The following is a 26,300-nucleotide window of genomic DNA, read 5'->3' on the forward strand; positions in this document are numbered from 1 at the left end:
GTATTTTCTCTCAATGCAACTTAATTATAGTGAAATTTTCTTCTGTCTTCATGTAAGACGTAGATTAAAATGCAGGTTTTGATAGTTGTAAACAAATTACGGACCAAGACTATAAATATTTCTTGAATCTAGTGTTATAAATGTTTTAGTGTTTTATATAAATTGTCAATAATTGTGTGCATGAACTAAGGATCTTTTTATTTTATTAATTTTAGGTATCCACCTGTCATGTGGGCGTCTATACCATCCACGATGCGTCGGACGACAAATGGACCAGAAGCTTTTCACAGACATTATAATAGTCAATTTTACTTCCCTGCTCCTGATATTCATACGGTGATTTCTGCTTTGTTAGAGATCCAAACGGAAACTGCCATGAAAATAACGTCCATATTAAAAGGAATTTCAAAGGCCCAAAGACCAGCAGAAGTCAAAAGGAGCGAGTTTGTCATGAGGAAGTATGCTGAGTTCAGGAATTCGCAGAGAAACTATGAGAAGGCACGTATGACATTTTTAAAAGCTGTAGGATTTAAATTTCAAGCATTCAAACTGTAAAATGAAATTTTCTGTAAATAAGTATGTTGCTTTGTAAATATTAGAATGCAATAAAATATATCTCATAAAGGAATAGCTTTATACATTTCATTTCGATGCAAAATTTCACACAATTCCTTAAATCCTGTTGTTGGCAACGTCGCGGCGGAAATTTGCGCAATTTCAGCACTTTCTGCTCCTCGTTAATAAGACATAAATTACTTAGATTATCAACGATCTAATCTTTAGAAAAATTTGCGCAATGTCGTTGCATCGACTACTACTACTACTCGGTAAATCACTTCTTCCCCTTCTACGGGTAATGTCGAGAAATGATGAAACTTACAGCTCAACTTTCAGTTCAGTGAATCAGTGAACGACATTGAACTTAATTTTTCAAGCAATTTCTCCATCTATCGTAAAGACCGAATAACGTTTGGAGGTGGAGTGATGATTTGTATAAATAATAATAAGTGGACGAGCAAGAGAAGACTGGATCTTGAGCGGGATTGTGAACTTATTTGGGTGGAAGTTTTTATTTTAAAACGTTGCTCTGTTTTTATTGGGTGCTTCTATAGACCTCGCAAGCCGTACAAGAAAAAATGGCCAGAGGAAGACTGCGATTGAAGTATATGGACTAAGTAATACAAGATGTAAAGAAGAAAACTACAAGGAAATGAGGTACAAGATAGGGAGGAACGGAAAACTTCGTCAAACCAATCAAGAGACGGCTGCCCGAAAAAGACAAGAGTTTTTATTGATTAGCATTCCGTAAAGATGAGTAAAGTTTTCGCAAAAATGCGCTACACTTTAAAATTATATTTTATAAAGACACAAATTTTGCGCAGACCCGTGAAAAAATTTGTGGTATCTCTATGTTATACGCAAGATAAGTTATTACAAGCAACAGTAAAAAAATAGTTCATAGTTTTCGTTCTGAAAATTTCGATGTCCAAACATATATTACGAACAGTGTTAAACCGTTTGGAAGGGTGGCTATAAGAAGAAACTCGATATTTGGGTGCTCCATGATCTGACTCTTAAAACATTTACTCGATCGAATTTTTATCTGCGAATCCTACTGATCGTGACGAACCCAAGCCTTTTCCGGAACGATTGATTACGAGTGACGAAAAGTGGACAATCTGGGACAACAACATACTCGTGGTCGAAGGGAGAAGAAAACTCCACAGTTTGTGGCAGTCCACACTGACGCCTAGGAAGATTGTGCCGTGCTTTAGGTGCAATTGGCAGGGTATCATGCATCACAAGGTCTGTTGCCTTATAGAACGACAGACTCGAACCTATACTGTCCACAGTTAGCGCCTTGCAAGAAAGAAGAAAAAAGGCCGGAAGTGATTAATAGAAAGGGTGTCGCATACTATGCTTAAAACGACAGATCGCATCACTTGTCACTGATATCCTTACTCTATGGACTGCATATTCATGATAGCGGACGCCATTCCGATGTGTCCTCAAACATTTTCCACATCCGTATTTCTTATCTGAATTGTCACTTTTATTATATTTTGCAGCGTTTGCCACTTATTAGAATGTTTCTACATTTTTGGACAACGTACAGGGTGAACCATTTATGATTTATCTTGATACGTCCTTGTAACTTTCAAACTAATAGAGAAACAAACTGAAATCTTGTAGGACCACAGTAACTCAGTGGCAGAGCCTTTACCTCTAGTGTATGCAGTGTTTGGTTCGATCCCAGTTCACGCCAGGTGAGTTTTGTTATTGACAATCACCGTGTGCATGGGTTTTCTCGGAGTTCTCCTGTTTCATCCAACTTTTTACATTACACCGCTTTCTTCATTTCTCATCATCGTCTCCTTTAGTTTTGCCTGCATAAACGTAGGACATAAAATTTAAAGATTTCATTACATTTTCAAACTGAAATTTTGTACCATGTACTCCCATGCGCAAAAAATATTGCGCGTATACTGTAACTCACAATTTTTCGCAATTATTCCATTTTCCATATGTTTATTGGTAAAATTCAGTTATTAGTACGTGGAGATAATAGAAAGCAATCCATCTAAGGAGATATTTCCAAAAAATATAATAAAATAATAAAAATATAAGCAAAAAACAAAATTATGTTCGGTTTTGTGTATACTGGCAATAATGTTTTCGAGGGAATTTTTGGAGTAGCACAGCACGATTGCAGAGGGCAATGTATATAGAGTATTACAGGTAGCACATTCTCTGCTATCGAGAGAAAAAATTACCCAGAGTTCCTGCGCGATGTGACGTCACGTGGAAGAGAGCGCGAAATAAATACATTATAATGCAATAGTGCGAGGTGTTGATGCATCAAATTTTTAAAGTGTAGTTTATTGTTGAGACAAAAATGAATAAAAATAATAATAACTGTGCTGTTGCCCAATGTCCCAATTGGGGAAAAAAGACTCTAGATATAATGTATCACCGTTTTCCAAAGAAATTGTCGGTACAACGAGAATGGGTTTCTCGGTGTAAACGTGCGGACAGAATCAATGTAAACAATGCACGTGTATGTTCTATTCATTTCTTACCCGAAGATTATGAGAGAGACTTACAACATGAGCTTCTTGGGCTACCTGTAAGAAAAAAACTCCGACCTGACGCAATTCCTTCTTTGCACATCCCAAATTGGCATGGAGATGAATATGTTGTTGAGAGCACTAGTACAACGAACAAAAGTAAACAGGTAAGAGAAAATAATTTATTTTTAAATGTACATAATTTAAAGTATATCTAAATACCTAGAGCCTGGGCGCCGATTTTGGGAAAGGGAGATAAAGTATGGGCCCCAAGTTTGCTTGTTCCTTCCGAAACTGGATATATTTGCTTGCATTTAACATATCTCCTTGAAAATCCTCCGCTCCCCAACAACCAAATCCGGGCTCGATTCCCGGCGGAAGCTCGTGTGGTTCAGATTCCACGTTAATCAATAGGTTCTGTCTCATATAGCCTTGCTGCTGAAAGGGACGTTAAAATCAAAATCAACTCAACAACAATAATTTTACAGAATTCGGCGCCCTTGGCTAGGGCTTCATTCCGTATCGGTCTGCATCAACGCAATGCAAAACTCACTTTTTAATTTGCAATATTTGATATCAGATCTGGTTTTGCGCTATGAGTCACTGATGCATATTTTGAGTTCGCGATCATTTTGGCTATATTGAACTGATACACAAATTGCCGTTTGCGACCTGTAGCAGTAGCTCGGCATTATTTTAATTTTTAATTTTATTTATTTATTTATTTTTACAAAACAGACTCACCATCAAAAGTTCTTAACACATATTTTGCGTTGCGTTGTGGTCAGAAATTTTTGCGAAGACTGATTCGAATTGGTGGAAACAGTCCAGATAGGGGTTTCTCAAACTTTTCCACAGGCGTAGCGCCAAAACATAATTATTATACTACCATAAGCCATATGTGCCACCGAAAGCGGCTCACGTACCAAATGTTGTACGCGCACCACAGTTTGAGAAACCTTTATGTAGACTAAAGTTTTGACACATACGTAATTAGGAGGCACGTAAAGTCGAAAATATATTCCACTCTTTATCAAGGTGTGTCTTAATACTGTGTTCTAATAGGCCTATAATAAATCAGTAATATATTTAATATAGAGGTTATAAGTAATACACATGAAATTATGTCATTATATTGGACAGAAAACATTACCAAAGTTGCATATTAAAAAAAAACAATAACTGTGTGATATTTCTAATTCCGGGGGGCGCGGTGGCTCAGTAGTACAGCGTTCACCTCTGGTGCTTGGGGTCCCGCGTTTGATCCCAGCCCCCGCCAAGTGAACTTTGTGGTGGACAAACACCGTGTGCGTGGGTTCCCTCGGCGTTCTCCCGTTTCCTCCCACTTTCTTCATTCCACCATTTCATTCATTACTTATCATCACCGTCTCCTTTAGCCTCACCGGCATAACCGTGAAACGTAAAACTCAATGATTTAATTTCATTTCATTTTTCTAATTCCGAACGCTGGATATAGAAAATACGTATTTCCCTGTTCTTTTTTAAAATTTTATTTTAATGTTACTCTTGATCGTGAATAAATGGGAATCTAGAGTTGTCCTGGACGAGATCTACACGAAACCTGGATTGAACAGCTATCCCACGCATCACGAGTTTTTTTTTTTTTTTTTTTTTTTTTTTTTTTAATGGGGGAGATGTAGGCTATATGTAATTAGCCAAAGCAAAGATTGCGTGAATGCGATTAAAAAGTCTGGAGTGAGGACTCGACTGTCCACGCATCGATGCTGTCTGTATACGTAGGCCATACGAAAAAAATCGAGCTTGAATGAAAAATTGAGGAATCAGACCATTTTTTTTTTCGCTAGTTGTAATTTTAAAAGCACGGAGTGTAAAGCATATAGACTTCCAAGTAAATTAAGAACGTCATGAACGCATACTGGTATTTTGTGAGCCCGGTATCCTGCTATGGTAATATTGTATTTTAACTGCAGTGGCGTAAATTGCAACTTTTCCTGCGGCGTGAACCTTCCCCCGCCGAAGAAAATTTGAAGTTGGTCCCCTAGGAAAATATAAAATTTGGGCCTACCTAGATTTTAAAAGCTCAATAAACATTGTAATTAGTTATAAGTGCCCAAGTTCGTATTTTACTGAAGTAGAGCCCATATTGCATTTGTGCTTTACTTAGAAACGTATATTGGGGAAGCAGCAGCATCCTAAATTATTTTAAGTTCTTTTGGAAATAGCATGATAGGCGCATCCCATCTTTTACTAGTTCATTTGACGAAACAATATTTGACACAAATATATATTATTTCTGGGGGACCCTAATGGTAACCAATTTACTGAAATTGACCCAAAACATGTTTTCTTTACCTTTTTTCCTTCGTTTGGAAAGATTTTTTTTTTTTTTTTTTTTTTTTTTACTTGGATGTGATAAATGTATTCCATGCTTCATTTGCACCTTAATGTTCGTATTCTATCATATGGAGTAAGAAAGTTTAATAATGAAGTGAACCCCTCGAACGAAAGGAAGCTTAAATAGGGTCAATTAGGAGGCACCCCCCCCCACACACACAAATTATGACACTGTTCCACTGTATAATTGTTAATGCACAACCTGAAATGCAAATCTTAAAACACATTATTTTCTTTTTTAGGGCTCGAATGATCGTGGACAGAGAAATGAAGTAAGGAACATAAGGAAAAGAGCAATTTCTAATCTTGAGACACTATCCCCGAAGAAGAGAAGACTTGAGAAGACAACAAATACAGAAACTTCAATGGATGTAGAGAAAGATCTAGAAATCCAGCGTTTGAAAGACAAAATTGAAATGCTACAGAGGGAAAATGCAGCTAAAGAAGATGCTCTGAAGAAATGTGACATTGCGTTAAAGCAGGCCAGAGCCACAGCAAATAGAATGCGTTTAAAGCGTAGGACTATCCCATCATGTTCCAAGAGCATAGTTTTTAGAGAAGTTGAGAAGATTCTGTCGAAATGTTTTACTCCTGGGCAGATAAAATGTTTAGTAACAGGGAAGAAGAGTGTACGATGGAGCGCAGAAGATATTGCCACAGCTTTGGCTTTAAGAGCTCTGTCACCAAAAGCTTACGCTTACCTCCGGAGAAAGAAAACTCCTCTGCCATGTCGTGCTACACTTCAGAAGTGGGTCAAAAGTTTTAAATGCAGTCCAGGTATTCTTGAGGAAGTTTTATGTTTATTAAAGGCCAAGGCAGCTACGTTCACTTCCCTGGAGAAATTAACAGTTTTGTCATTTGATGAAATGCATTTAGATGAACGGATTTGCTATGATTCCACCGACGATAGAATTCTTGGTCCTTATAGTAATGCACAAGTAGTTATGATCCGTGGTTTATGCAGCAAATGGAAGCAACCAATATTCTTTGACTTCGATACATCAATGACTAGCAGTTTGTTACAAAGAATTATATGCAAAGTGGAAAACGCAGGATTGAAGGTGGCTGCTGTAACATGTGACATGGGAGGAAAAAACTCAAAAGTTTTGAAAGAATTGGGAATTAGTACGTCAAAAACCTTTTTCACGAACCCAGCAGACGAGACTAGGAAGATCTTCTTCTTCTGTGATGTCCCTCATCTTCTCAAACTTCTCAGAAACTATTTACTCGATGAGGGAATAACTCTTTCAGATGGGACTAAAATATCACGAAAGATGATTGAAGATCTAATAATTAACCAGCAAGGTGATCTGTCGATTTCCCATCATATATCTGAAGCCCACTTAAATGTACGAGGACGAGCACGTCAAAATGTAAGGATGGCTGCACAATTATTTTCGCATCGCACGGCTCAGTTACTGAAGTACCTTTTGCACAAGGATAAGGAAAGTCAGTTTGTTGAATTGGTAAATGATGTATTTGATGTTTTAAATTCAAGGATCCCAAAGGATGAAAAATCGCCTTTGCGGAGTGGATTCGGTATAAATTTAAAGAGCCAAGAAAATACTTTGCGGAGATTTTTGGATGTTTGTTCCAACATGAGGATCGGAAACAGAAAGAGTTTGTTACCTTTCCAGAAAGGATTCATAATTTCAATCAAATCGCTTTTAGGGCTTTTTGAAGAAATGCAAAGTGAGAAACTGACATATATTTTAACGTCAAAATTAAATCAAGATTGTTTGGAAAATTTTTTTTCACGAATTAGAGGACTTGGAATCTTTTATAATAATCCTACTGCTTTTGAATTCCGGAATAGGCTCAGACTTTTAATTTTAACACGAAATTCCAGTGATATACCACTATCAAGAAGAACTTCAGTGTGCGAAGATGTTCCTGCCTCTAGTAATGTTTCTGAGCTAGAAGAAGACTCGGAAGAAAACTTTTTAAATTTCGTTACAAGTGAACTATGCATTGACGTAGTAGACGAAGCTTCATCTGAACAAGTGCAGGAGGATATAGAAGTTGAATTGCTGAGTGAGGAAAACTGCGCAGATCACATCAACAACAATGAGGATGTCCCATCAGATGCTGTAAAATACCTTGCTGGATATATTGCTTTTAAGTGCCGTAGCATTGACAATTCGTTGGGTACGCCGGGAGAAATGTCGATAAACGAACATAGAGACTGGATAAGTATTATCTCCCGGAAGGGACTTACAGTTCCATCAACGAAGTGGCTTCAAAAGATCTTAGATTTTGAGATAATATTCGCTGCTTTTCACCGCTCTAACATTTCGATGTGCAAAAATGTTATGAAAACATTATGTTCAGAAATAGGTTCAAAATATCCCGAACTAAACCCAAAAATAATAGAAATATATGTAAGAACAAGGACATTTATCCGTGTGCGGCATCTCAACCAAAAACATAAAGCCCAAGCAATGAAGAAATCCAATACGAAGAAAAACAAACAATGGGTTTCGGCTTCTGTAAGTTTTTCCGGAGCCTACAATTAGAACCACCACTAACACTCCCTATCAGTACTCAAAATACAATAAGGTAAGTGTATCATAATATTAATATATACTATATTTATCACTTGTATAACAATTTAACTTGCTTATTTGTAGTGTTAGAATTAATATTTTTCTCTCTATGTTGTTTGAAAAAATAAAAGCATACGAAATTATTAGTATAACACGCTCTGAGCATACGAACAGTATATGCTAAAAACAGACGACGCGACTTCCTCTCTTCCACGTGACGTCACACTTCCAGCGACCAATCCAGTTCGAATCGCATATTTAGCAGCACGATTGCAGAGGGAATAACAAGATTAGTAGGAGAAGACCTGAACCAAGGAATGGAAATTGGAGTAAAATATTGCATTTATTGGCTTAAATCTAGGGTGTAAATTGTCTGCCAAATATAAATTAGCTTCTGTAAGCAAGATGTTATGCTAAAATATATAAACAAAGAGAAAAACTGTTGTCTTAAGTTTGGAAGTGACATGCTCTATAGCCATGAACATTTATTTCTTAAGAAAAAGATAGGCAACAAAAGAAAATCTGTGTGGTCAAGTGGGTAGAGCGACGGACTAGTAATTCTTATACTGTTTTGACACCAGATCGAATCCCATCCGGTCCTGTTCAATTTTTTTTCTTTACAAAACATTGTAGAAAGTGTATAATTTTTATGTTAATAAGAAACGAAATAATATAATAATGAAATAACTTTTTGTTTTTCTGATGACGTATTTTTTCAGAATTAGCTTACTATTTATTACTAATAGCGATTGTTTTTAGTTTATGGTATGGTATGCTTAACCGTTCCCTCTCCGTTTTTACACAGCTTCAACTCACTGCGAGTGTCTGTGAGTCAGGAACAGGAAAAAACAAAACAAGAGCAACCTGCAGCTTTACATACAGCGTGAGGAACACAGTCACAGCGATAGCTCGTTGTCATGAAGAAAAAAAAACTGTTCTAGTGTTTCTGTGTGTGTGTTTCTTTTTAAAGTATTGACTCTCTCTCTCTCTCCTTTTGTTTCATATCCACAAGTGCAACGAATGCAAGTCTGTGTGAAAAAAAAATAAGAGTGTTTTCTTTAAACAAAACTAATTTTTACAGCTCTCTTTGTGAGGAACGCGAATGCTTCCAAAAGATGCCATGAATATTAACTATAATCGTACCGAATTATACAGTAGCATGAAAAATTGATAATAAAATGATGTAACATGCATAAGCTTTTTTTTCTAGAGTAACCACACATTAAACATAACAAATTAAATTTTTGGGATTACAAATTATCACAGTACGTGTTGGTGTAGGCCTATTCGTTTTCACATTCGAGCGACGAAGGAAGAAAGTGTGGTGATAGTTATAAAAACCGAATACTAGATTTCAATAAATTCAAGTTACATGGCTCCTACATATCGAAAAAAATGATTTTTCGATGTCTGTCCATCTATTTGTCTCTCGGTTCATCACGCTTTTACACGCACTCAAATAGAGGCCATACTGTTCAACGTATCTGCACCGAATTCTAGACATAACGTTTTAATAACATAATATCTTTCGAATTTTATGTCCTTCGACACCTAAAAGCAAGGGTAATTTACTGAAGGATTTAAATTTAAAATAATTCAATTTTCTCAAATAAAAAAAAGCTGTGACGATTATATTTACTTTTGATAAATATATATTTTATTAACAATTCTCCACCACATATGAATAATTTTTCTGAAAAAATATATATGGTGTAATTTACTGTATGGTATGCGTTCTTTTTGCACAATTTTCTCAACCACATTTCATAAATAAACGTATCATTAATTACCTAACAATATGACAACTCGTTCGAAGGAGTAGCTTAATCTTAGGGTGAGCTTTCCCCCGATGGTTTTCCCATTAACGCCTCAGGCAATTTTGTTCATATTTCGTAAAGAAATATTTCATTAATAAACTAACATAGAGCATAAATAGTTTATTCCGATAACATACAGAAGAAGTGGTTTTCTCAAGGGCTGATTTTTTTTTTTTTTTTTTTGGACAATTGTCTCAGTAATAACTGAGACAAATTTGTTCTAATTTCAGTAAAAATATTTTCTGTAATAATCTTACAATATGGTATAACTCGCTTGTTCCGAAAAGAAAAATCCAAAAGAGATAGTTTACTTTGACAGTGAAATTTTTCCCGATGATTTGCTTAAAAATTACTCGATATACTGTCAAAAGTACAGATAGAAGAGTTTACCTTTGGGGGTAAGCTTTTCCCGATGACCTTCCTAAAAACAACTCAGGAGATGTTTGTTGTTCATATTTTATAAATACGTGTTACATAAATAACCTAGCTATATGGTATAATTCCCTCATCCGGAAAATCTAGAAATGGTATATTACTTTTGACAGTAAGTTTTACCCTGCGATTTTCTCAAGAACGACTCAGGCGATTGTGTTCGTATTTCATAAATAAATGTTTTATGAAAACACTAACAATATAGCATAGCTCGTTTGTACTGAAAAGATCCACAAGGGATAATTTATTCTTGGGGATGACTTTTTGCATAATTTTCTCAGAAATTACTCAGACGCTTTTGCTTATAGTTCACATACAATTATATCCTTTATAATTCTAATATATGGATCAAGTTATTTCTAACGGAAATATGACCAATGGGTACTTTACTTTTGGGCCTGAAGTTTCTTCTAGCAAAGTTTTCCAAAACATTATTATATTCGCAATTTCCCAAATAAATGTTTCAATAACAGTTGCAGCCTAACGTAAGTCAGTGTAAAAAATTCGAGCGAGAAAGTACAGTGCGTTTACTCCGTACCCTTTCTTAAATATATTTTTAAATGTTACACCTAATCACAATTTTCCGAACAAAATCGAAACTTCTTTTTAAATGTGCCTTGTTATGGTCAAATGGTTCAAGTGCATTGGTTCTGGATTAGATTTCCAGTGAGAGCTAGTGTATCTACATCCAAGAGATGTGACACGTCGGTGCAAAGAAGAAAGTGTTTAAATAAGCCTAACCAAGCTAATCAACAAAAGAAATAATACAAGTTACGAAATTATCGTAGAAACGTTGTTAATATTAGGTAGGTTCGACTGGAATGTCCAAACAATTGTCAATTCCAAAGGTCTTTGTTTTCGTCCGGCGGGAGCTCATGTGGTTCGGATTTCACGTTAATCAGTAGGTCCACGTCTCATATAGCCTCGCTGCTGAAAGGCACGATAAACTCAAAATCACATCACACATCTTTGTTTTCGCCTTTGTTTTAGCTCATAAATGTCTCAGTCATAAGCTCTTTAGTGGTTAGCGTACGCGCCTTTGGCGTGGAAGACCCGGCTTCGATTCCTGGCGAGAGCTCACGTGGTTCGGAGTCCACGTTAATCAGTAGGCCGACGTCTCATATAGCTTCGTTGCTGAACGAGACGTTAAACTCAAACTAATGTCTTTGTTCATAAATGTCTTTGTGTATGGTTTTGCATATATGTGGCATGGACATTAAATTTTGATTTCTACGCCATATGTATCTAATTACATACACACCTATAGAACGAACACAACAAACTTGGAATATCTACATTGTTTGCGTATGGAAAATAATCACGCTCTACTGTACAGGACAGCCGTGTGTATGGAATTCCATACACATGGCAATCAACGTATTAAGAAATGTATAATAATAAGAATTATTATTAATAATAATAATAATAATAATAATAATAATAATAATAATAATAATAATAATAATAATAATAATAATAATAATAATAATAATAATAATAATAAACAGAAAACGATACGATCACTTACACAATTTATAAATATAAGTTAACATTTAATAAGCATATAACTGCAATGGAATTAAGTTGTTTCTCTCTCTCCCTGAACGCTACAGCCTTTATTGTTCTAAGGCGTAGAAGAGAACTTGTGGCACCCACGATTTGGGGCGGTGTGTGGTCACAACTTGGTATCCCTTTGTTGTTAGTCCTAGCTTTCTAGACGGATGCAGTTATTACCGGTAGAATATACAAGCAAATAGACTTTTGTATTACTATTAAAGTAAATAATTACACTCATTCCTTCAATGTGATACTTGTGGTTGCTTAACCGTATACAGACAGCTGATCCATGAAAAAATCGTTAATAATAATAATAATAATAATAATAATAATAATAATAATAATAATAATAATAATAATAATAATAATAATAAATAACAGGAACTCGACAAATATTCTTGCAAATAATAGGAAAAAGTTTGCGTCACACTGTTCACTTTGCTGGATACACCAGTGTGGCGCGTTATACCGATTGTGGCACACTGGAATATAGGGTATGTTTTTTTTTTCAACTATTCCAACTGCTTCAATTGAAATGGATCTATAATAATAAGAGAATGAATTTAGTCTTCTTACCCTTCAATTTAGAAATAAGGTTCGCGAGAATTTCATAAAAGAATAATATACTCAGAATTGTATATAGTAGTTTGTTTTATTCGAAATTACATACCGGTACTTCCTGCAACTGTTTTTTGATTGAAATGATTTGAAATGAAATTTTTAAGTTTTACGTCCCACGATTATGCCGGATAGGCTAAAAGAGACAGTGATGATAAGAAATGAATGAAATGGTGGAATGAAAAAAGTGGGATAAAACGGGAGAACCTCGAGAAAACCCACGCACACAGTGTTTGTCCAGCACAAGGTTCACTTGGCGCGAGCATAGATCGAACCAAGGACTCCATGCACCAAAGGTGAACGCTCTACCACTGAAATACCGTGGTCTCTGAAATTACTTATGGAACTACCGAGAACTATGCTGTAATATTTGAATGTGCTCCAAGTTTACAATAATTAGTTTAGTTAAATTCATTATTAACAATTAAATAATTGCATTCATTATTAACAGGTAAATGCTGCTGATGCAAAGACTTAAATCTAGCGATACCGCGAGCGTAAGTATTAAACAGAGGGATTTTAAAGAGCCCCCTGAGCTGGGGGCCCTGGGCTCCATTGGCTCTGCCCTTAATCCGCTAATGCCTATAGATTATAAATTAAAGGGGACGGGCCGGGTCCGTTCTAAAAATTCCGGCCCGTGCAGACCTCTAGCTCCTGTGTATATGCTATCTGAAAATACAGTAGAGTTTCGCTTATCCGACATAAAACAGGCAGGCAGAACGCCGGATAATATGGATGTGTTAAGGAAAGACCTATAGAAAGTCAAACTATGATATAATTTTACACATTACGCATCTAATTATCATCTTTGCAAGAAACAAATATAATGCATTGACTCAGTGATATCCAGCGTGAGGTCCTGGAAGCTGTCCCTTACCAAACCTCAAGCACTTTTTAATAAACCTACTTTTTCCCTTTTGAGGTTTTTTTTTTTATGTCAGATTACTTTGAGTCAGTGTCCAAACTGTGGACAATGCGTTGTTGTTATAATTCTAACAAGTAACACTTCCCAAGTGTAACACTCCGATTTTGATAAAATTTGGCAGGTAGATACTATACATAAAATAAACAAATAAGTGCTTTTTTATTTTTTTATTTTATTTTATTTATTTATTTATTTATTTATTTTTTGCTGAAAAACGGTTTTAGGGGGCAAAAGCCCTCACCCAAAATTTGAAAGTTGACGCTCGAAAGGCAAAAACAAGTGGACCAAAGTGAACGAAATTGTGAACAGATATTGCGGACATAAAATTAGGGAATACGTGTTTTGTATTTTCCTGGAAAAAACGGTTAGGTGGGGCACAGATCCCTCCAAACCTTTGATCATGAAATATCAAAAGTGCTAATAACAGTATGTCAGAAGTGCCTAAATTTACATGAAGAATTGGAACAAAACTTTGTGTTAGGACAATAAGCAAAAAATAAACAAATTCGGCTTTTTTATTTCCTGCGAAAAAACGGTTTTAGAGGACAAAAGGTCCCCCCCCCATGAATTTTGAAATTTGACGCAAGAAAGGCAAGAAAAAATGTACCGAACTGAATGAAATTGTTCACAAATGTTGTAGAGGTAAGATGAGGAAATACGTGCTTCGTATTTTCCTGAAAAGAGAAAAAAACCTTTTGAGTGGACCGAGGCGTTGAGTGTCGGAAGGATTAGACCGAAGCGAATGAAATTGTCTGTAGATATTGGATATGAAAAATAAAGCCTCTCGTGTTTCACAAGTGTCTCCATCAGATTTCTTCAAATTTGGCAGATCAACAACAAGCACAAACAGTATAGCGTATTTTGTAGTATTTCACGAGGCAACTTTAACCCTTACAATGTTTTTCCGCATAAACAAAAACACGTGCCGATTAATTTCCTGTTTGCTGTTGATGTGCCAAAATTGATAGGGACATCTTTAAAACACGAAAGTCCTTATTTTACATACAGTCTATACAATATCTACACACAATTTGATTTGCTTCGGTCCACTCCTTCCTGCACTTTTACGGTAATATTAACTTTTTTTTTGGAGGGGCTCTAGGCCCCAACACTGTTTTTTCATACAAATTAAAATGCATTTCATTTATTGTTTTGCAAATTGTCCCTATACGAAGTTTCGTTGCAATTCTCCATACTCTTTAGGAACTTCTGACGTATACATACTTATTTGCACTTTTGATATTTCCTAATCAACAGCTTAGAAGGTCCGAGCCCCACTCAATCGCTTTTTTCCAGGAAAATACGAAACACAATTACCTCAATTTACGTCTAGAATATCTGTGCACGATTTCAAAATTTGGGGGGGGGGAATTCTGCCCCCTAAAACCAATTTTTCGCAGAAAATAAACCTTTTTTTTTGCGTATTGTCCCTACACAATGTGTCGTTCCAATTCTTCATGTCCTTTAAGCACTTCTGACATTGTTTTGGAGAGGTCTGTGTCCCACCGAAACATTTTTTTTTTTTTTTCAGGAAAATACGGAACCCATACTCCCTCATTTTTCGTCTACAATATCTGTGCACAATTTCATTCATTTCGGTTCACTTCTTCTTGCCTTTCGGGCGTCAACTTTCATCATTTTGGATAGGGGATTTTGTCCCCTAAAACAGGCATTCGTTTAGTTTTTGCGTATTGTCCATACACAAAGTGTCATCGGAATTCTTCGTCCTTTACACACATCAGACATATTGTTACTAGCACTTTTGATATTTCATGATCAAAGGTTTGGAGGGGTCTGCGTCCTACCTAACCGTTTTTTCCAGGAAAATACAAAACACGTATTCCTTCATTTTACGTCTGCCATATCTGTGCACAATTTCGTACACTTTGGTCCACTTGTTTTTGTCTTTCGGGCGTCAACTTTCAAAAATCGGAGTGTTACACTTGGGAAGTGTTACTTGTAAGAATATACCGTAATGCCATTTATACCAGGTGGAATTAAAGAACACTTTTAAATGGGATTACAATTTCGTTTCCAGTCTGTTTATAACATTACTGTATTAGAACGATACACTCATTGCCATTTGCTATTTTTGTTATGTGATATACGTAGCAGACAGTTTTCCTTACATGTCTCTAGAAAATATTTTTTGATTTCGTGTGAGTTAGAATTAAGTTTGACCGGTTCATAAATGACAAGTAAGAAACGTTTAAGAGAAATACAGAACTGTTGCATTATTATTATTATTATTATTATTATTATTATTATTATTATTATTATTATTATTATTATTATTATTATTATTGATATTTTTGAAACATAAGAATTACGTGCTTACGAGGATTCGTGTCGGGTCCCCCCCGAAAAGAAAAGCTGGATATGTGCCTGCACTGAATGATAGACGTATGAGTCAAGGTATAGACGAGCGTGCTAGGCGATCGAGTCCGGAGCATCAGAAACAGACTAAGACCACAACTTGCAGTTCTTCTTGCCGATTGATGCTGCTTTTTACCTGCTATGATATGTCGGATAATAATGTGAAATAAAGAAGGTCAAGACCATGGCGTATTGGTGTTTCATGCACCTAAACCTGTAAAATATTTGTGCCGAAAACATCTTTCACTCACTAGCTAAATTTGAGGGTATGATCGCTCATCTTGCCTTATAAAGTATAGTCTTATAAAGAATACATATAGCACAATAAAAACCTTAAGACCAAATTCAATGATTTTCTATAGTTTTCTTTTTTAATAACGGGAAACTTATTCATTTCATCACGATAAATCACGTTTGATACTAAGATGTCTGTTTCTGACTATATATATTTTTCATACTTTATTGGAGATATTTTTTTTCAAGAAAAGACGACGATAAAGGAAGCTATACAACACCATAAACTGAAAGCAATCGGTATTACTAATAGTACACTAATTCTAAATAAATACGTCATCAGAGGAAACAAAAAGTTATTTCCTAATTGTATTGTTTGAGTTTTATCAAAATAAAAATTATACACTTTCTACAATGTTTTGTAAAGAAAAACTGAACAGGACCGGATGGGATTCGATCTGGTGTCAAAACAGTACAAGAATTACTAGTCCGTCACTCTACCCACTTGACCACACAGATTTTCTTTCGTTGCTTATCTTTTTTTTTTAAGAAATAAATGCTCATGGCTATAGAGCATGTCACTTCCAAACTTAAGACAACAGTTTTTCTCTTTGTTTATATATTTTAGCATAACATCTTGCTTACAGAAGCTAATTTATATTTGGCAGACAATTTACACCCTAGATTTAAGCCAATAAATGCAATATTTTACTCCAATTTCCATTCCTTGGTTCAGGTCTTCTCCTACTAATCTTGTTATTCCCTCTGCAATCGTGCTGTGCTACTCCAAAAATTCCCTCGAAAACATTATTGCCAGTATACACAAAACCGAACATAATTTTGTTTTTTGCTTATATTTTTATTATTTTATTATATTTTTTGGAAATATCTCCTTAGATGGATTGCTTTCTATTATCTCCACGTACTAATAACTGAATTTTACCAATAAACATATGGAAAATGGAATAATTGCGAAAAATTGTGAGTTACAGTATACGCGCAATATTTTTTGCGCATGGGAGTACATATCGACACTGGGGCACTCTTTAGCATACTCTATGATACCACAAGGTTAACAGTATTGCCAACTGAAATTACAGTTGTATTTTTCAAATGATACTTCGTCAGGTTATTACATATTTCAAAACTACATGTTAAGCGAAAACTTACAATGTTACATTTATTATTCAGTTTTGCAAACTGAGGACGCTACAGTACCAGAAACGTCCAAATTTTGATGACCTCTACAGCAGTCATAACGAAAATGAGACATATGTCCGAAGTACTTTAATGTGTGATGTAACGGCTTTGGAATAAATAGGAACAAAGTTACAAGCAGGGGCGACGATTAGGGGGACCAAAAGGGGGCAGTTGCACTCACACGTTTTTGTAGTAACCTCTTAATGTATATAATTTCATTTGGAAAGGTAAAATTTTAGTATGTATGATAATTGTGTCATATACCTAGGTAATATTTGCTGTTGTGTGAGTACGTATTGGTGATTTATCTTCCCGTGGAGTTAAGAAAGCTACAGGAATTGCGTTTTAATTGCAATTCAAAGCAATTAATATTGTAATTGCGTATTTCGTTAAATGCCTTAGTATTTACTGTTTTTCATTTCCTAAGAGAAATAACATACATTTAATGGCATGTGTGGAATTAAAAATATAAATTGTTCATTAATCCCCAGTTTCAATATAACTTCTACAAAACAAGCCTCATTATTCATTACTATGATTAACAGACTATTATCATTTCTATATATTTGTTTTGCAAATTTGTAATTAAATAATCTGATCATACAATTTTCCAGACAGAATTTTAAGATGTTTGTTAGCGTTAGTCAAGTTCTCTTCTTACACTTTCGTTTTCTAAGAGTGCAAAGGGCTAGTACCTACTTGCGTTGCTCTTGTAAATTTATTTAATAAAATATGAAATACGATATACGGTATTTTAATTGTTAGTTATACAACCTTTTGTCAAAGTGTTAGAAACAACCAGGAAAACTAACATTGATATACAAATATTCAAATCATGTCTTGCCCCCCCCCCCCACACACACACTTTTAACGTCCAATTGCCGCCACTGGTTACAAGAGATTGAAATTTTGACTTTCTTCAAAAAGTTTTATTTTGAAAAACTGCTTCGATAAATACCTCATCCAATTGCACAATAGATGTGAAGATAACAATGCTGTTTACAGCAATTTGATACCGCAAACCGTTCTTGACATATGGTGGAACTGTTAAATTTACTCACTATTACAATTATGTAATTCCGAGAACTTTGCATGTTTTGTAATTACATCTACGAAAAAGTATTGTTGCAATATTACAGAAGCAAATATAAAAAATGCTTTTAAAAGTTTCCACAAATACGCCATTTTAAGCAATATAGGGCCAGTGGTCGAAATGAGACGGTATGCACTGGTATGCCATACCGCCTCTGGTTTTTCAGTGAGGAATACATACCGTCTCTGGGTTTTCAGTGATCAAGACATACCGTCACTGGAAAGTGAATACTAATATACCTTTAGTAAATCCATTTGTATACAAAGTAATTGACAAATAGCTTTGCACATCAAAAATTGTATTTATTATATAGAAATAATTTCTAAATTAGCAATACAAACATTTTTGTTTTCTTTTTCCTACTTTTTTGCTTTTAAAATGAGGTGTCTACAAATAAATTTACGCTTTACTCCTACACAAGAACTCGTATTGGTTGTGTTGGTTATTGCATGCAACTACTACCCAACAGTCTGTATATGAAGAAACCATTTGTAGGGTTTTTAGAACAGTACATAGTTTGGCCGAACTAGGTAGGCCTTTTACAGACTTATCTTCATGGATAGATACTCAAAAAAGTCAACGGTGTTGCGGGAAACCATTTACAAATTGTTAATGTAAAAACTCGATTTTAGAGCATTTTCATGTACAACTCTCTATAATACAATATAAGAGGATATTTTTTTTTTCTCAGAAAGTTGTACCGGGGGACAAACTCTCTCCATGATCCCCCGCCCGTAACTACGGAAGAGTCCTCTCATGGTTTTGTGTCATTGTGTAAATAGAAATGCGATTTCCTAGGCTACATAACCTCACTGTATTTCAACATTTAGATAGCTGGTATGTCGAGTTAAAATCGTCATAAAACATGCCACCTATGCTTTTTTTTCCACTTCGAACACTGATATAGGCCCTATTAAATTTTGCCATTTTTTCATGTCTCCCGAATGGTTTAAAATATCAAATTGCTGCAAACGGCATTATGATCTTCATATCTATTGGAAATCATGTACGTAATTCTACATTATACTTATCTAAATATTTTTTTTTCGAAATAAAGTCCTTTGAAAAAAGTAAAATTTGCAATTCTTTATAACTTTGTTTCTATTGTTCCAAATACGTCATATGGTGACCCCAGTATTTGATATTGATGTACCTTGGATATGAAGCATCTTGTCCGTCTTATTTGCGTTATTACTTGTACTGTTGTAGAACCTTCCAAAAGTATGTTTGTACCCTCTCGATGTTTGTTATCCTTAGTTTGCAATACTGCATCACATGTGTGGTATCGTTTGTTTTTTTTCTTCCTTTTACATATAGATTTGAAATATGTAATAATCTGACGTAATGCCATTTGGAAAAATAAAACTTTATGTTGGGTTGGCAACACTGTTAATCTTGTTCTCATTGTCAGAGTAAGCCAAAGAATGGCTCCGTGCTGATATTTGCATGGTACAAACAAGATTTCAGTGTTCATTGTCTGTTAGTTTAAAAGTTACAAGAGCGTATAAAGATAAATAGCCCGCTCTATCTTAAGTCGTCCAGTTCCAAAACGGCACTTGTCCATTTACAGAAAATTCCAGAAAACTTTAAAAATGTAAGATCTGCATGTTTTGTAGAACTGGGAATACTCCAGTGTGTTCATGTGAAAAACCTGAATATCCTCAAATACAGTATTTCCAGTTCTACAAAATGCATCGATCCTACAGTCTTTCTAGGTTTTCTGGGATTTTCTGTAAATGGACAAGAGCCGTTTTGGAACTGAATTACTCATATAGGCTATAAAAGGTAAAATTTAAAACTAAGGATAAGAACACTCTTTGTTAGGCACTTAAGCTTCTTCGGGGATCGATGTATATTTAGAAAGCAGTCAAGGTTTGTAGAAAGCTCTATTCTGTATGTAGCTTCTTCCTAACCTCAAGTTTGGATATTTTTCTTTGGTAATCTGTATACTATATTTATAAATGATTTCTACTGATTTTTTCATATAAGAAAATGATCACTATCTTTCAATATTTTATAGCCGATGTGGATCCGCAGTTTATAAAGATTTTGACACGTATGGTTCAAAAACATGGTATGATAGGATTATATAGAGGTTTCTCATCAAATGTATTGAAAGTTGCACCACAAGTAACTATCAGCTACATGGTTTATGATTATAGTGCAAGATTCTTTGGTGTTTCAAGAACGTAAGTCGGAGTTCACAAATCATATTTGGTAAGTAAAAATAGAAAGCCTGAATAGAACAGACTTGGGAGAAAATTTCTAAACTGTCTTGGAAATATAAAAAGGCATATCATTATTTTATTTTGTATAAAACTACTTATCTTGCCCCTTCCACGTCGCATCTGCACTTTGATCTACAGATATAATTAACTATTCTAAATAGTTCATACATAACACTAAGTTAAGATTACTATCGTTATCGTACCGTTTTTAGGAAGTTCAGTAGCATCATGAAAGCTACAGCTTGCTTCACTGGCATAGATTTAATATATACACTAGCAGCATTTTAAGCAGTCTAAATCGACCGCATATTTGCCAATCCCAAATCTTTGAGTATAGGAAGATAGAATTCTGTATTCTTGTTGGCCAACACAAGTATGACAACATGAAGAATCAGAAATTTTGGCTGATTCATTGAATCGAGAAAGATATCTCGTATCACAACAGCAGCGCTAATCGCACTGTCGGCAGACACAGGCAATCATAATACAGAGTTGAAATAATGTATAAACATGAAGCTTCTAATTTAAACAAGACTAAAATAGAACAGAAAACACAAAATAAAACTCCGGAACTGTTTATGAAAACTAGATGAAGATGTACGAAATCACGTATATAATATGAATACTCATTTGTATATACAATGAGAGGCAAGTTTCATCTTCGCCTGGAAGTAAGTTTTCGCACTTAAAAATAACTGCGGTCAGTGAAAGTGGCCATTGAGCACGAAGCTCAAATTTTCTTTATTTCTTTAGTGAATATATTGTTTCTATGCAGATATTAATTTTTACTACTTTAGAAAAGACTTGTCTTCTTAGCAACATTCCTTTATCATATAGGCATAGGTAAAGAATACGTGTTCCACCGTATGCTGATTCAGCTACACTACTGAGCCATTTCTTCACTTAAATAGTCGGTACTGAGTAAGAATTTGGGATCATAGAGTTGTAAAATCTTACATACAGAATATGTATTTCAAAAGAATAATATCTAAGTATAAAAAGTATGTAGGTATATTATCTCTAACGTGTCATGATGCAAAATACCGTAATGCAAAGTATCTGATATTTACCATAAGGAACATAAGAATACTGCGAAATTCGTTCGGAAAGTAAGTTCCGTTTGGTAATAGAAATCGAATACAGATAAAGCAATGTATTGCACAAAAATCAATAACACTTATACTACTTTTCCACATAACTTCCGTAATTTTCCAGGCATTTTTCATAGCGTGGTATAAGTTTATGTATTCCTGCATCATAGAATGTTACCGCCTGTGTTGTTAACCATGTGGTAACATGTCCTTTTAACTCTTAATCGTTGGTTGAAGCGCTTACCACCAAGGAATGATTTCAGATGCAGAAAGAGATAGAAGTCGCTAGGAGCGAGGTCGGGACTGGACGGAGGATGGCCAAAAACATCCCAGCCAAAGCAATCAAGGAGTTTTTATGGTCACATTCACACAGTGATCGGGCGTTGTCGTGAATAAAAACCACACCTTTTGAGAACATTCTTCTGTGCTTGTTCTGTATTGCACGGCGCAGTTTCTTAAGCGTCTCGCAATAAACATCTTTATTGATTATTACACCTGGTGGTAAAAGTTCAATCAGTAATATGCCTTGTCTGTTCCAAAACATTGTGCACATAACTTTTCGGAGTGTCAAGAATTGCTTTGATTTAACGTTTGTTGGGGACGAAGTGTGCCCTCATTCCATGGATTCTCGTTTCGTTTTAGAGGTGTCATAAGCAACTCAAGTTTCATCCCCCGTGACTATCTGCGATAAAAAAAATTCTCGGCATCATCATGATAACGTGTCGGAAAATCAAGTGCGCTGTCCATCCGTAATTTATTTCTTCTTCGGTAAGAAGTTTAAGCACCCAACATGCGCAAAGTTTACGAAAACCCAGTTTCTCAGTAACAATCACGTAAAGTACTGTTCGTGAAATTTCTGGAAATTCATGACTAAGTGCATTAATCGTGAACCTACGGTTGTTCTTAATCCTTTCTTCAACTGCACTCACCAGTTCATCAGAAACCACAGATGGACGCCCACATCGTTCTTCGTCATACACTTGATCACCACCTTCCTTAAATTGTCGGACCCATCTCACAATTGAATTACTCATTGCATTTTCTCCGTAAACCTCGCAGATATGTCGGTGAATGTCACTTGATTTTACGTTCTTCGCATTCAGAAAACAAATCACAGATCTAATTTCACAAGTGGCGGGATTTTTTATCAACGCTGCCATTATAAATAGTCACTACAAACGACACACAACACAGAGCGATCTCAAAATGGCTCGTTTCGTTCTGTTTGGATCAGAGTAACTAGTGCGCATGAGCGGAACTGCGATCGTAGCGCTGCCGCGGAGAAAAATTCAAACGGAACTTATTTTACGAACTTCCTATCGTACATGGGGAAACCAAAATGGTGCAGGTCAAGTTTATGGATACATCACATTTTGCAAAATTTACACGTGAAATTCAATACTTTGCATGGAGACATGCTTGTAAAGAACAAATTTTTGCTGGTGGCAGAATTAAATAGTAAGTAATACAGATGTATGTTATGTGTGCAAGTGTAGACTTACTCTTGTAAAATCAATATAAATGTTATATGACAGAATGAAGAATTACTTTATTATATACTATTTTCTGACAGTGGAATATTTCTACGCAGTGCACAAAAGCTGTATTTTATGTTTACAAGAGTAATACTACTAGTGTGAAGCCAACACAAGTACTTTAGGATCCCGTATCACTGCGAATCTTTGTTGAAACGTAGCGAACTCGATCACTTCTAAAGTGTTAACTCATAAGTGATGGAAAGTTGATAACTACGGCATCAATGTGAGAAGAAGATCGTGGTCGAAACGAAAAGAAGCTCCACAGTATGTGCTAGAGCCCATGCTGACCCTCAGGAAAGTTATGCTGTACATTGGGTAGGAATGGGAGGTCATGGTGAATCACAAGCTACTATTACTGGGCAGAATGATAAATTTGGACCTGTCCCGTGGACAGCTAGCACGTGTGCACCTAACAATTCAAAAGAACAGGTCAACAAAAGCGTATCGTACATCACGCTGACAACGCCAGGCCGCTTAAAATTTTAACTTGGCTGAGATGTTTCATTACGTACACCATATACCCAAGATCTTCACATTCAGACTATAATTGTTTCGATCTCAATAGAATTCTCTGAATGTTGTTCAGTTAGTTTGAAACAAAGCCGATGAAGTCCAAGGGTTACTTTTTTCACCATTTACAAATTTCACCTTAAATTTTAGAGGGGTACCTATATATCCATGGCTATGAAAGGGAAAAGACGACATAATAGGTCAAAAACCTCCAAATTTTGAATTTTTGGTAATTTTTACCGATGAAAGGGGACAAGCAAGGCCAATCGACCTTATATGCGAGTCTTAGAAGAGATTTACTAAATTTTGATTTTTGGCAATTCCCAAATTTAGGTAATGGGCCGATATACCGCTCCCAAAATTAAAATGGGATCATGGGATCATCCATGTGCCCATTTCCTATGAAAAAGAATGAACGCATCTATTCCACTATAGTTTATAATGATAGAAAACGTGATAAAAACTCATTAATGAAGATTAAAAAAATAATTCAATAACTGCCAATGGTAAGCCATGACAATATATTTTGGCGATTTTTTATCCATAAAAAGAAACAAGCATTACCAATCAAATTCAATGTACCTCTCCCAAAATTTAAGACGGACCGATGTCTCATAAAAGATAATGGAACCCTATACTCAACCATACAACCAATGAGGTAATAGAGACTCATCAAACAGGATAAAATAGATAAAAAACATCCGATATTTGAATTTTTGACGTTTTTCATTCTATAAAAGGGAACAAGATGAACCAACAAAACTTACAGAAGTTCATGCCTCGGACATGCTTCCATATCAAATTTTTAAAGTTAGCAATCTCGAAATTTAAGGGAGGATTATATTAAGTGTCCCTCCCAAAATTTAGGGATGAGCCAAGATACCCATGCCAAAATTTAGAGGGTTTTGAACCCTATGACGTCATACCACATGATCAGATCACGTTGTGCTTCTCTGCCAATCAGATCCGAGTGAGCCACAACGATTTCCATCTACTAATACATACTCCAGTTTCTTTATCTTTTCTTTCCCATGCCACCTGATCTCCTTTAGCCCTGTGATATCCACATTATATTTTAGCATTTCGTTTGTTACTTCCTGCATCTTGCCAAGCTCCAACATAGTTGTTACGTTCTATGTCGCTATGTTTATATCCAGTGTCCTACACTTTGCCTGTTTCTTTTATTCATAACATCTATCCGTATTCCGAAGCCGATAAATTCATTTCCTAACTATTATACTTCAGGGTGAGATAGTTAGCCTCGAGCCCAACCTTCCATCAGGAGAATCAGGATTTTCTTTCCTTGCCCTTTGTAGATCCCTCTACTAACTGCAGGGCAGCAATGATGAGTTGCCCCCCCCCCTCCAGGATTTTCCAGTACCCAACATATCTGATGAGCGTTACCCTATACTCCAACAGCCTATTTTCTTCCCATGGACTCAAGTCAATATATATATATATATATATATATATATATATATATATATATATATATATATATATATATATATATATATATATATATATATATATATATATATATATATTTAAATATGAAAAACCGTTTTATTAAGGCTTTCATATCAGGTAGTACGATTTAGAGTACATCGTCATATGTCGTGAACTATCTCAAATACAGCGACGAAATAAGTCGTGTCTAAGAATCCGGGCACGTAGTTTCCCGATGAAAGATACGAAATTATGTATGCTATACCAGAGTGCTTCCCTAATACCGGAGCACAAGCGTAATCAGTGTTAAACGCAGAAATGGGGCTAGCAGCAAACGAAGAGTTCAGGAAGGTTCGAAGGTGCATTTCTATGAGAATGTGAGTAGTCATAGTCAAAAGGATGACACTGCTCACTTTGTGCAGGAAGGCAGGTTGCCGCACGTCATTAGCAAAACACTCGCAAGGTATCGAATAACTGGTAAGACGTCCGTATCATTCTGCGCACCATGCAAAAGTGCTCATTAATTACAAAGGTAAGAAAAAGATCAAGTCATCATCCCTTATCTGGCGAGCCATTGATGCCAGAGATAATGACTCCGAACCATTCCATTTCAGAGGGTACTATGAGAGCTGCAACTTATGTCAAGTTATGCTTGCAATGCAGATTGCTACTATTCAATGCGAAGAAAGTAGTGAAAAAATGATCGATCTGGCTCAGCGTTTGCCAACTCACAAGCCCCTGGGAAAATGACCACCGTGCACCTTGAGCCCACGGGAAAATGACCACCGTGCACCGTGAGCCCACGGCCTTTTACGACCTCCATTTAGGGGTGAATTCGTTCTCTTTTATGACCACTTTTTAGGGGTGAACTCGTTCTCTTTTACGACCTCCATTTTAAGGAGGTGTACTCGTTCCCTACGAACACAGCAGATAACACATAACATTACGTAACACACAGCAGAACAGATAACACATAAGAGTACGTAACATAACAAGGGTGTATTCATTCTCTTTTATGAACATATTTTTCAACCCCTATTTTAACATAGGAGATAACACATAAGATTACGAACACATAGAAGAGAAGATAACACACAGCACAACAGATAATACATGGCGTATTTTCCAACCCCTATTTTAAGATAACAGAAATTACGAACACATAGAAGAGCAGATAACACATAACATAGCAGGGGTGAACTCGTTCCCTTTTATGATTACTTTTTCAACCCCTATTTGAAC

At 35.7% G+C, this 26,300-nt stretch overlaps 1 protein-coding gene across 3 annotated transcripts in view; it reads left to right on the plus strand.

Moving 5' to 3' along the window:
• LOC145681468 (mitochondrial adenyl nucleotide antiporter SLC25A25-like) overlaps positions 1-26,300 on the plus strand; it is a 168,467-nt gene that overhangs the window by 129,800 nt on the left and 12,367 nt on the right. For all 3 annotated transcript variants that reach the window (XM_081753110.1, XM_081753109.1, XM_081753111.1), the window contains one exon: positions 20,263-20,459. In XM_081753110.1, coding sequence (XP_081609236.1) covers positions 20,263-20,435 — 173 coding nt within the window. In that variant the 3' untranslated portion in view covers positions 20,436-20,459. The remainder of the gene's footprint in view (positions 1-20,262; positions 20,460-26,300) is intronic.

The sequence above is a fragment of the Thermobia domestica genome, chromosome 3, assembly GCF_964235325.1.
Source record: "Thermobia domestica chromosome 3, izTheDome1.hap1.1, whole genome shotgun sequence".
NCBI classification, from domain to species: Eukaryota; Metazoa; Arthropoda; class Insecta; order Zygentoma; family Lepismatidae; genus Thermobia; species Thermobia domestica.